Raw genomic sequence first — 12,007 nt, forward strand, 5'->3', positions numbered from 1 at the left:
CGCTGAAATCAAATGTTGAATGTAGCTCAATTTTACCAGTGTAGTTTTCAAGTTTCTTATTCTTCAATAACATAGTTATTTGATGAGTTACTGCTGTTCTGAACAGAAGATATCGTTTCTGAATCACTTAATAGATTTTAGTATACTAAAAATGTGGTGTCACCGCCAGACACCACACTTGCTAGGTGGTAGCTTAAATCGGCCGCGGTCCATTTAGTACATGTCGGACCCGCGTGTCGCCACTGTGTAATCGCAGACCTAGCGCCACCACCAAGGCAGGTCTCGTGATACGAGAGAGCACTCACCCCAGTTGTACGAGAACCTAGCTACCGACCAGATGTACGAAGCCTTTCTCTCTCATTAGCCGAGAGACAGAATAGCCATCAGCTAAGTTAATGGCTACGAACTAGCAAGGCGCCATTTGTATCAGTGCCTATAGCTTACGAGTATTCAAGAGAGATGTATTCCAAGGACTAATAAAAAGATAAGTAATAAGCATCTACATACTTTTCTTCTTATTCATTTATAAGTTCTCATGTTCCAGACTTCACGCCCGTCTGCGTTAGCCTTGCGTGCCCTATCGGCTACAGCGTTAGTCTAGCTTGCCTTTTCAGCCATCTCAACTTCACGGTGTCGGCCCAGATACCGACACAACATTGGCGACGAGATAAGAGTTCTTTCTGATTGCTTACATTTAATTGTGTCATGGCTTCGCCACATTCTCCAGATGTACTGTCCGAATTTTATCGCTTGCAGAATCAGCAGACGCAGGCGTTACTGGATGCCCTTGGACAGCTCGTCCAGGGTCAACGTACCATTCAAACCGATGCGGCCGCCGCCGCTTCTTCGCTACCGCTGCCGCTAAACGCTGTTGCACCTCCCTTTCGACCATACGTGGCAGCCGCTGAGACCTGGCACGAGTGGTCTTGCCAGTTCAACTTTCATCTAGCAGCCTACAGAATTCAAGGTAAAGAGCGGCAGCCGTTTTTGCTTTCTTGTGTCGGTGTGTCCACATACCGTGTGATAGTGAAATTGTTTCCCCGACGCGACGTAGCAACTCTGTCCTACGAGGAAATTTTGTCTGCATTAGATGCCTATTTCAAAGAAACAGTTAATGTGGTTGCAAAACGGTATACGTTCTTTCGTACAAAACGTACGGCCGGTCAAACTAATAGGGAGTGGGTAGCAACATTGCAAGGACTTACTAGGGACTGTGCCTTTGAATGTGACTGTGGTCTTTCTTATTCCGATACAATGGTGCGTGATGCAATAGCACAGAACGTTTCTGATGTTCGCATACGGGAGCAAATTTTGAAACTAGTTAATCCCTCCCTTCAACAAGTGATAGACATATTGGATAGACAGGACACACTTGACTGTGCTCAGGAATCTTTTGAAACTTCGCCAGCCGTGTGTAACATTAACCGGCCCGCTGGACGCGCTGCGCGGCCCGTTAACCGGGCCTTGCGCACGTCGACACAGCGGCCGCCGCATGCTAAGCCAGGTGTGCCGCGCCAGCACACAAATGCAGTGAAATCATGCCCGCGGTGTGCTACTAGACATTCGCGTGAACATTGCCCGTCACGCCAAGCTATTTGCTTTTTCTGCAATAAGAAAGGACATGTTCAAAGTGTTTGCCAGAAAAAGCTCAGATCAGACAATCACAAGCATTCCAGGCCCTTTGCTTCGCGCCGGAATCGAACCAAGGACACTCAGGCTCGTGGACCTTCGCCTATGGACATTCATGTCGTTAATTCCGCTTCGTCCAGTGACACTTTCTCTAACTGTAACTGTGTTCGTCCCACAAAAACTGTGCGTCGACGTCGCCGGAAATCACGTCAATTAGCAAGTGATTCTGTACCAGTGTCTATTCAAATTGCACAAAACAGTCGCTCTTGTCGTCAGCAGAACAATAAACTTTTTGTGGACTTAGACTTTGAAGGCAAAGTGATACCATTCCAGCTCGATACCGGAGCTGCAGTTTCATTGCTCAATCATGACACGTACAAACAACTGGGCAAACCTCCGTTGCGTTCCGCAAATGTTAAGCTAACTACATATTCCGGACAGAAAATTCCTGTGTTAGGACAGTGCAGCCTTCTTGCAACATACAAGGGACAAACAAAACTTGTGTCATTTTACGTTCTTCGTTCTTCTTCTGCAGTGAACTTATTTGGTCTTGATTTATTTCAGTTGTTTAACATGTCTATTGTAAATCAGGTCCTATCAGTGAATCAGACTGTGCCTACAGACAGTGTTTCTCGGCTGTGTGACGAATTTGCAGACATTGTTGCACCGGGCTTAGGTTGCGCTAAAAACTATGAAGCACATTTGGGACTGCCAGTAAACGCGCAACCGAAATTTTTCAGAGCGCGCAATGTTCCCCACGCATTGCGTCAGGAGGTCGCAAGAACATTGCTCAATGTCGAATCACAAGGTGTGAGTGAATGTGCGCAATGCCTCTTTCATTTCAGCTCCGCTTCCTCGCTTACGCCGTACAGGTGTTCCGTTTCTCTGGACGACGGAATGCGAACGCGCCTTTCGCCCGTTGAAATCGGCGTTGCTTTCTAATACTTGCCTTACGCCATTCGATCCCCAGAAACCCCTTTTGTTGATGGTAGATGCATCGGATTTCGGGATCGGTGCTGTGCTTGCGCACAAAGTTGGCTCCCATGATCGCCCTATTGCCTTTGCGTCCAAATTGCTCTCGTCTGCGCAAAGAAATTATTCACAGATAGCGAAAGAAGCTTTGGCTCTCGTGTTTGGTGTTACTAAGTTCCATGATTTCTTGTATGGTCGTCACTTTACCATCATCACAGACCACAAACCTTTGACTTCGCTTTTTCATCCGACCAAGCCTGTACCTCCACGTACAGCGCAGAAATTCATTCGCTGGTCTATTTTCCTCTCGCCGTACCGCTACGATATCTTGTATAGGTCCACTGCTATGCACGGCACCGCCGATGCGTTGTCCCGTTTGCCTGTTGCTGAGGATAAAGCATTCGATTCTTCCGAACTTGCTTGCATGGCGTGTGCCGAACAACAGTCCGCACCGCCGCGGAAAGTCTTTGCGTGGCCAAACGCCACTTCCCCTTGGCAACGCTTGCACATTGATTTTGCTGGTCCATTCTGGAATGCTCGATGGTTGGTTCTGGTCGATGCCTTCAGTAATTTTCCTTTTGTTGTCCGGATGTCTTCCACGACGTCCTCCGCCACCATCCAGGCGTTGTCTGCTATCTTTTGCATTGAAGGTCTTCCGCAGACTATTGTTTCCGACAATGGCCCACAATTCATGTCCGCAGAATTTCAGTCATTCTGCCAGGCCAATGGTATTCAACATCTGACATCCGCGCCGTTTTCGCCTCAGTCCAACGGTGCAGCTGAACGATTGGTCCGGACTTTCAAGTCACAGATGTTGAAATTGAAAGAGTCGCATTCTCGGGAGGACGCATTGTTGCTCTTTTTGTCTTCGTATCGCTCTCAGCCCCGAGATGGTCGCTCGCCGGCTGAGTTGCTCCACGGTCGTCCTCATCGCACCTTGATGTCTTTGCTGCATCCGCCGCATCAGGTTCCTGTGCAGCGGCAGACTCCTGCTTTTGCTCCAGGCGACGTTGTATTTTATCGCAACTATCGAGGTTCACGGCGTTGGCTCGCAGGGCGCATTCTTCGCTGCCTCGGCCGCGCGATGTATTTGGTTTTGGGGGCCTCTGGTGAGGTGCGTCGGCATCTCAATCAGCTGCGCCTCTGTCGTCGCTCGGGTTCTGCCGCTCCCCGTCTGCTTTCAGCGACGGTGCCGTCTGGTCAGCGCCCTGGGGACCCATCTACTGGCTCGCCTCATCCCCAGGTGTTACCGATGATGCCTTCCATTTTGCCCCATGGCGACGCGCCGCCGCCGCCGCAGCAGCAGCAGCCGCCGCCGCCGCCGCTTGTTCTCCCGCCGGCGCCGCCCGCATTCGACGCTTCGTTGCAGCTGCCAAGCGCCTCCCAGGGTCACGCGCCGCCGATCGCTTCCCGTGACCAGCTGTCCTCCGCCATGGAACTCCCGCCCGCTCCGGACCACATGACGTCATCGCGCGTCGGCTACCCCGACGCAATGGAGGTTGATCCGTCGGTCACTCCTGTCTCTTTACGGGCGCATACACCGCATGTTGACGTGCACCCTGGACTAGTTTTTCAGGCGTTTCCTAGCTCCCCTCGGACCGTATGGCCGGGTGCGGGTGGCACAGCCTCGCCTGTTGTTAGGCTCCCCACCTCATCGCATACGTCAACATGTGGTCCTCCCCACGGCGGGCGGAAGCCTTATCACACGACCGTTCGCCGATTTGCGGGGGAGGAATGTGGTGTCACCGCCAGACACCACACTTGCTAGGTGGTAGCTTAAATCGGCCGCGGTCCATTTAGTACATGTCGGACCCGCGTGTCGCCACTGTGTAATCGCAGACCTAGCGCCACCACCAAGGCAGGTCTCGTGATACGAGAGAGCACTCACCCCAGTTGTACGAGAACCTAGCTACCGACCAGATGTACGAAGCCTTTCTCTCTCATTAGCCGAGAGACAGAATAGCCATCAGCTAAGTTAATGGCTACGAACTAGCAAGGCGCCATTTGTATCAGTGCCTATAGCTTACGAGTATTCAAGAGAGATGTATTCCAAGGACTAATAAAAAGATAAGTAATAAGCATCTACATACTTTTCTTCTTATTCATTTATAAGTTCTCATGTTCCAGACTTCACGCCCGTCTGCGTTAGCCTTGCGTGCCCTATCGGCTACAGCGTTAGTCTAGCTTGCCTTTTCAGCCATCTCAACTTCACGGTGTCGGCCCAGATACCGACACAACAAAAAATGCTTGAAAATCTTGGTTGTGTAGGAAGGAGAAACTTTTTTGTAGGAGCCCCTCTCACATTTTATAACTGTAAACATGTTCAAGTATTAATATAGTTCTATCAAAACTAGATTAGGCCTAATCTGGTGGGCTAAGTACCTGGGTTTTCAATTTTAAGGACTAACTACATGAGCTCCTTTCTGGGTGTTTATACTCCCCAATTATAATCTGTACTACTTTTAATGGAAGCGCAATAGGGTATGTCCCAGATAATTTCAAGATTGTCAAATCATCAGATTTTTTAAAGAAGAAAACTGATTGTTTATTAAAATCCTTAATTTCAGTGCAGTGGCTCAAATACTTCATAAGACAACAAGGAATTACAAAATTTCTTTGCCTGCAGTGCTGAACATATTGGTAAATAATTCTGACACTATGTCACCAGTGTTACCACGGTATTCATGCTCTGAATAATAGCAACAAACTGCATACAAAGTGTTTAAGAATGAAATGAATGTGTGCATGTATAAATTACCTGTGATGCCTCCAATTCTGATTTTAACAGCATGACCACTTTATCAGAATCAAATGAGGATGTCTGTATAGAACTGAGTTCCTCTTCTTTCTTCTGCAGTTCTTCTTTCAAAGTGGAATTTTCTGTTTTTAAGCACAGTAACTGCTTTTCTAATTTAAAAATATTTGATGTTAATGAAATGTACCGTGGCTTTTGCTGAAATAAAAAAAAAGTAAATAAAATAAATAAATAAAATAAAAAAAGTGAAATTTTCTGTTTTTTTTTTTTTTTTTTTTTTTTTTTTTTTTAAACAGAATACGTGATGCATAATTGATGAAATATCAAACTGCAATCGACAAGTACAACAAATACATCTAAATACAGAAACACACAATAATGGATACCAATAGTATATATTTTAGTATAAAAATCAATTACTTTTTCAAACACATGTATTTTGGAAAAAAAGTATTATCATTTAGCCACACAAGTGCTGATAAAAGAATTTCATACTCATTTTGAAAATGCTGACTACAGTACGAAGAAAAAATATTAACCATAACAAAGAACTGGCCTCCACAAAAAATACAACTTTTTATATACAAATTAAAAAGCCAATTCAGTTACAAGAAACAACTGTCATAGGAATTTTTTTTATCACGCAAATGAAGGCACACCAGGGCGACTGGTTGAAGGGTGTGATACCTGGGATCTTAAGCTTCATCACAGTATAGGGGATTTCAAACAAATGGTTCTCCTCGTTAGATGCAAAAAGAAAAGAGTTTAAATTTGATGTGACTGACAATGAAATATTTCCACCACTAATTTGGAGCAAAGCAGCTGCAAAGGTGCGTGCACACTTCAGCTGACGAAAATTCAGACCAGGCACTAGAATGGTGTCAGGGCTGTGGTGCACTGGACATGTTAAAATTATTTACAAAATTTAATATCCATAAGATGTGGATGCGAATGTGGATCAAAAGCTTGTGGATGCAGATATGGAACTTGAGGACATGTATAGCATTTTTCTAATCCACACAGACACCTCTACTTATGACTCATGGTCTTTTGTATCCTCTGTATTTTTCTTCGTTCACCTATCTTTCTTTTCAGATACTGGTAAGACAAATCGTGTTCAAAAATGTTTCTGCATACATCAGAATTTGCTGTCAGCTTTCAATGTTAAAGGTACACACTTTTAGAATCTAAATTAAGTTGTAAATAGATAAACCTTATCTTAAAGGGTAGACTACATGAATTTACTAACCAGCAGAAAAATCCTCACAACCCTCATAGTAATGCTAACGATAGTACACAGTTTCTACAGCATTCAGAACAGGGTCCTTAACAACGAGAATGGAGGAGATGAAGAAAATGTATATAAACTAGAAAGAAAGAAAGAAAAAAGGCAAGTCACTAAAAGACTACATAAAGAGAAATTTAAATACAGAAAATAAGTTTATACAAAGGAGGCACCACAGGACAATTTGAAGTCACGCAGAATAGTGAGTCAGATAACATTGATTCGAGAACCTATCCACATTTCTATGAACAACAGAAAGCTCTAATAGAATACAAGCCTAAAACAGTTAGACTGAAGTTGAAGAACAGAGACACAGAACATGAGGCAGAGTTAGTGCTGAATAACTATCAAAAGAAGGTGGCACTGTTTGCTTTTACATGCATACAGATGTAAACAGGACCAGAAGGATCAGATAAGTCAACAGAAATGAAGATAATTGGTGTGTGTAAAATGACAGGCAGAATGAACTGAAATGACGGATTATTGCTTCTAAGTACATTCAATGCTGACAAGGAAGTTCTCACTGAATCTATACTGAACTAGTAACCACTTGTAGTCCTGATAAACCAAGAAAGCTACCTACAAATATGTTACACAAGAACTGCATTGAGAGAATCAGACAAAAAAGAAAAACACTGCTGTTTCAAGTATCTGGAAGGCAGTAGGGAATCTATCTTTATGAAATTAATTATTTGCTTTGTGGAAATTACAGTGGCTTAATTCTCTTCCAGAATTTTGCAATGGTTAACCATTTTCATGACATATGGTTGATTTCTCTTTTTCTGAAAACCAATCAAAACTTGTGTTTCAGAAGTTTATTGTTTTTGTTCATTAGCGTCAGACTACATCAACTATTGAAAGCAATATTTCAAGTTAAATAATATCTTTGTTTACTGTTATGTGCTTAAGAACAATGATTCTTACCAAAAAATGTGATACCATAACAGTGAAAGCCAAAACACAACCAGTGACAGCTGCTGTTATCATCATATATAAAGCATTATCTGATAATGCATCATAAAGCTTTCCAGTTCCATCACTATTGTGCTGCAACATAAAAAAAATCCAGGATTAAATTAATAACTGTTACCTGCAACTAAGAGCATTAAAATTAAAAGTACATAAAGAAAGTGTTGAACACACTAGTCTTTCTTTTGTGTCTACTTCCCCTACCCCATAGTGACATGAACAATGCCTGTTTAAACAAGTCTGCTGCTTGATAAGTAAAAATTTTTTCTGTTCTTATTTGCTGTATTTTTAGTTGAAGACTGCTCCTTTACATACACTTTATTCAGCAAGGTTATGCTTCATAATAAATATATATATCTTTGATATGTCTGAACAATGGCTTATGTTACTGATTAATTTAAGTAGGTGAAGGGGACAAGTGTGTGTGTGTGTGGTGATTGGAGATAAAATACTAACAAAAGAGAACAAATATTTTTTTTTCCCCATAATCTACATCTATATTCTGCAAGCCACCTTACAGAGTCTGGCGATGGTGTTTTGTGTCCCACTGCCACTGCCACTTTTCTGTTCCAGTTGTGAATGGTTTGCAGAAAGAATGACTGCTGGTCATGTGATCCCTAGTGTGATGTCTGAAAAGATAGACTGCTACTTACTGTAAAGAAGTCAAGCTGCAGATAGGCACAATTAAAAGATACTCAAATATAGCTTTTGGCAACAGCAGCCTTAATCAGTAAAGACACACGCACGCGCGCGCGCACACACACACACACACACACACACACACACACACACACACACACACACACACACAAAAAAAGCAAGCACACCTCACGCACACATGACTGTCAACTCCAGCATCTCAGGCCAGAATGCAACATCACGTGGGATGCAAGCAGCAATCAGGAGGGGGTGAGGAAGGGGGAGGATAGTGGTGTATGGGTGGAGTGAGAGACGAATACTCTCTGGTGAAGTGCGCAGGGACCAGAGGTCAGGAGATTGCGAGGCAGAAGGTAGGGGAAAAAGGGAACCAAAAAAGGAGAGGAATGGGGAAAGACAGGCGGATGCGTTGGCAGAGGGCCGCAAATAAACAGGATGGGAGAAGAGAATGGGAAGGAGATGATAGGACAAAGGGGGTGGAAACTTGGGTGGAGAGTGTGGGGACAGTATACTACCACAGGCTGAGGCCGGGATAATTAAGAGAGCGGAGAATGAGTTGTAAGGATAACTCCCATCTGCATAGTTCAGAAAAGCTGCTGGTGGAGGGAAGGATCCAGATGGCTCGGGTAGTGAAGCATCCACTGAAATCAAGTGTGTTATGTTCAGCTGCATGTTGTGCCACAGGGTGGTCTACTTTGCTCTTGGCCACAGTTTGGCGGTAGCTGTTAATCCTTGGGGATAGCTGGTTGGTAGTCAGACCAATATAAAAAGCGGTGGAGTGACTGCAGCAGAGCTAGTAAATGACATGGCTGCTTTCACAGGTGGCCTAGCTCCTGATGGGTACGATAAACTTGGGACAGGACTGGAATAGGAAGTGCTGTGTGGGTGGATTGGGCAGGTTTTGCACCTGGGTCTTCCACACTGATATTATTCTTATGGCAAGGGGTTGGGATTGTGAGTGGCACAGGGATGGACAAGGATGTTGTGGTGGTTGGATAGGTGATGGAACTCCGCTTTAGGAGGGATGGGAAGTATCTTGGGTAGGATGTCCCTCATTTCAGGGCACGATGATAGGTAATTAAAGCCCTGGTGAAGGATGTGGTTCAATTGTTCCAGTCCGTGGTGGTACTGGGTGACAAAGGGGACACTCCTTTGTGCCTGGTTTTTGGGGGTGGCAGGAGGATTGCGGTCGTAAGGGCAAACTGCAGAGGAGATCTGTTTGTGGACTAGGTCTGGGGGACAGGGCCTGTCTGTAAGGGCCTGGGTAAGACCCACAACACACTGAGCAAGGTAATTTTTGTCACTGCAGATAAGCTATCCCTGAGTAGTCAGGCTTTTCGTGTGAAAGGGATGACAGCTAGCAAAATGCATGTGCTGTTGGTGGTTGGTGGATTTAATGTGCACAGACGTGCAGATGGAGCCATCAGGGAGGAGGAGGAGGTCAACATCTAGAAATGTGGCACGTTGGGTTGAGGAGGACCACCTGAAGCAGATGGGAGAGAAGATGTTGAGGTTGTGAATGACCGAAGATACAGTGTATTGGCTCTGGGTCCAGATCGTGAAGATATCATCAATGAACCTGAATCAGACTATTTATTGTTTTGGGGGGCTAGAAAGATCTCCTCTAAATGGGCCATAAAAAGGTTGGCATAGAAGGGTGCCCATGGCTGTGCCACAGATTTATTTATATACCTTCCCTTCAAATGAGAAGTAGTAGTGAATTAAGATAAAATTAATTAGGTGTGTGAGGAATGAGGTAGTGGGTTTGGAGTCTGAAGGTTATTGGGAAAGGTAGTGTTAAACAGCAGTAAAACCATGGGCATGAGGGAAGTTGGTGTATAGGGAGGTGGCATTAACAGTGATGAGTAGTGACCCAGGAGGTAAAGGGATGGGAATGGTAGAGAGTGAGTGAAGGAAGTGGTTGGTGTCTTTGACATGGGAAATTCTTTCAGTGGGGGCACAATAACCAACCACAATAGGGCATCTAGAATTTTTGGGTTTGTGGGTTTTGCTGAGCACGTAGAAGGTGGGTGTGCATGGTGTCATAGGGGTGAGGAGTGAAATGGATTCAGGGGAGATGTTCTGGAAACAGCCAAAGGCTTTAAGCAGGGACTGGAGTTTGTGTTGGACTTCCGGGATGGGATCACTCTGGCAAAGTTTATAGGTGGAGGAGTCAGACAATTGGCAGAGGCCTTCTGCCAGGTAGTCACTGCAATTCATAACGGTGGTGGAATCTTTGTCTGCAGGTAGGATGATTAGGTCAGGATTTGTTTTGAGGTTGTGCCTGGTTGTTCTTTCTTCTTCTGAATGGTTGGTGTTTGAGGAAAAGACATGAGGAAGGATGGTGAAGCTAAGTTGGAGGTAAAAAATTCCTGGAAGGTGACTAGTTTGTGGTTAGGTGGGGAGGAGGATCAGTGTTGGATGGTGGTACAAACTGGAAGAGGCAGAATTCAAATGTTGTAATTAGGGTGGTTTTGGTTGGAAGGACTGGTAGCAAAGAAGTGCTTCCATTGCAGTGATTGGGAGAAGGAAAGTAGGTCTTTGAGAAGTCCAGCATGGTTAAATTTGGGTGTATGGCTAAAGGTGAGGACAGAAACTTCTGTGGAGCTGAGGGTTTTGGTGGAAAGGTTAACAACAGTGTTATGGGGATGTTTTGGCTCTGGATTTGGTGGACAGTTGGTAGGGAGTTTGGGGGGATGTGGCAGGTTGAAAAGGTAGAACATCAGCAGGATGGAGATGTTATCTGGAATGCTCCTCCAGGTGCTGGAGAACAAGGGATTCAATTTCAGAGATGTGGCACAAGGAGTACAGATTGCAGAGTAGTAGCATCTTATGGAAGGAGCAGCAGAGGTGGCCCTGGTTTGACTGTGCCACATGGAGATGTGTGTTTGCAATACCAGGTTTGTGAGGGCCAGGGATTGGCGGAATCTAAAAAAATTGTAGGTCATTGTGAAAGGAAGTGTGGGATCCACAGAAAGGAATCCTTACAGTTACGTCGTTTAGGGGATTGCATCGTTTGGGCAGTATTTGAGAAAGAGGATGTGGGAATGGTTTTCATAAGGGAAAGGGATACTTTTCTAAACTGGTGGAGAAAGATAGAGCAAGGGTCTATTGTGGCAGGAATGGTGCAAAGGAAATGAGGATGATGCAAAAGAAAGGGGAATGATGCACAAATGTGCAAAATAGGTGTTGTTGATTCAGAGAGGAGCTGGATAAGCAAAAAGACGCATAGAGATGCGTAAAAAATACATAAAGACATGCAAAAACACACACAGATATGCAAAAATATGCACAGATACAAAAAAATATGCACAAATCCATAAAAATTTGCAAAAATACATGAAACTGCCTAAAACCATGCACAAATATGTGTGAAGGAGAGAGGGAGGGGAGCTGGGTTAGGTCAAGGACCAAAAGTTCATGGGCACAGGTAGGTGTGGAAAACGAAACTCTGAAGTACATTACAATGAGGGATGAAGTAGGATCAATAGGAATAAATGTAAGTAACTATCGGAGGAAAGAATCTGGGTCATTAGATTCTGTATCAATAATCCACATAGTCATGAAGTCTGTGTTCAGCGCAGACGGTTGTTGATACAGTCAGGCTCGGGAGTAGATGCTGTTTGGAAGGTGGTGAATAAGCACAGGAAAGAAGAGCGGACACTGAGAAGAGTAATGCTAATCTCTAATATCTTCAACTTGACATTCAGGGTGTTCTCTCAGGACATACGTATAAGAAT

The 12,007-nt window shown here is 44.5% G+C and overlaps 1 protein-coding gene across 3 annotated transcripts in view; it reads right to left on the bottom strand.

The window, feature by feature from the left end:
* LOC126416810 (transport and Golgi organization protein 1) overlaps positions 1-12,007 on the bottom strand; it is a 168,097-nt gene that overhangs the window by 113,542 nt on the left and 42,548 nt on the right. For all 3 annotated transcript variants that reach the window (XR_007575531.1, XM_050084692.1, XM_050084691.1), the window contains exons 5-6: positions 7,566-7,688; positions 5,360-5,554 (exon numbers count right to left, since the gene is read on the bottom strand). Coding sequence is in view for 2 of the 3 variants with exons in the window: in XM_050084692.1 (XP_049940649.1) it covers positions 5,360-5,554; positions 7,566-7,688 (318 nt within the window). In the remaining variant the exon portion in view is untranslated. The remainder of the gene's footprint in view (positions 1-5,359; positions 5,555-7,565; positions 7,689-12,007) is intronic.

Source organism: Schistocerca serialis, chromosome 8 (genome assembly GCF_023864345.2).
Source record: "Schistocerca serialis cubense isolate TAMUIC-IGC-003099 chromosome 8, iqSchSeri2.2, whole genome shotgun sequence".
Classification (NCBI taxonomy): Eukaryota; Metazoa; Arthropoda; class Insecta; order Orthoptera; family Acrididae; genus Schistocerca; species Schistocerca serialis.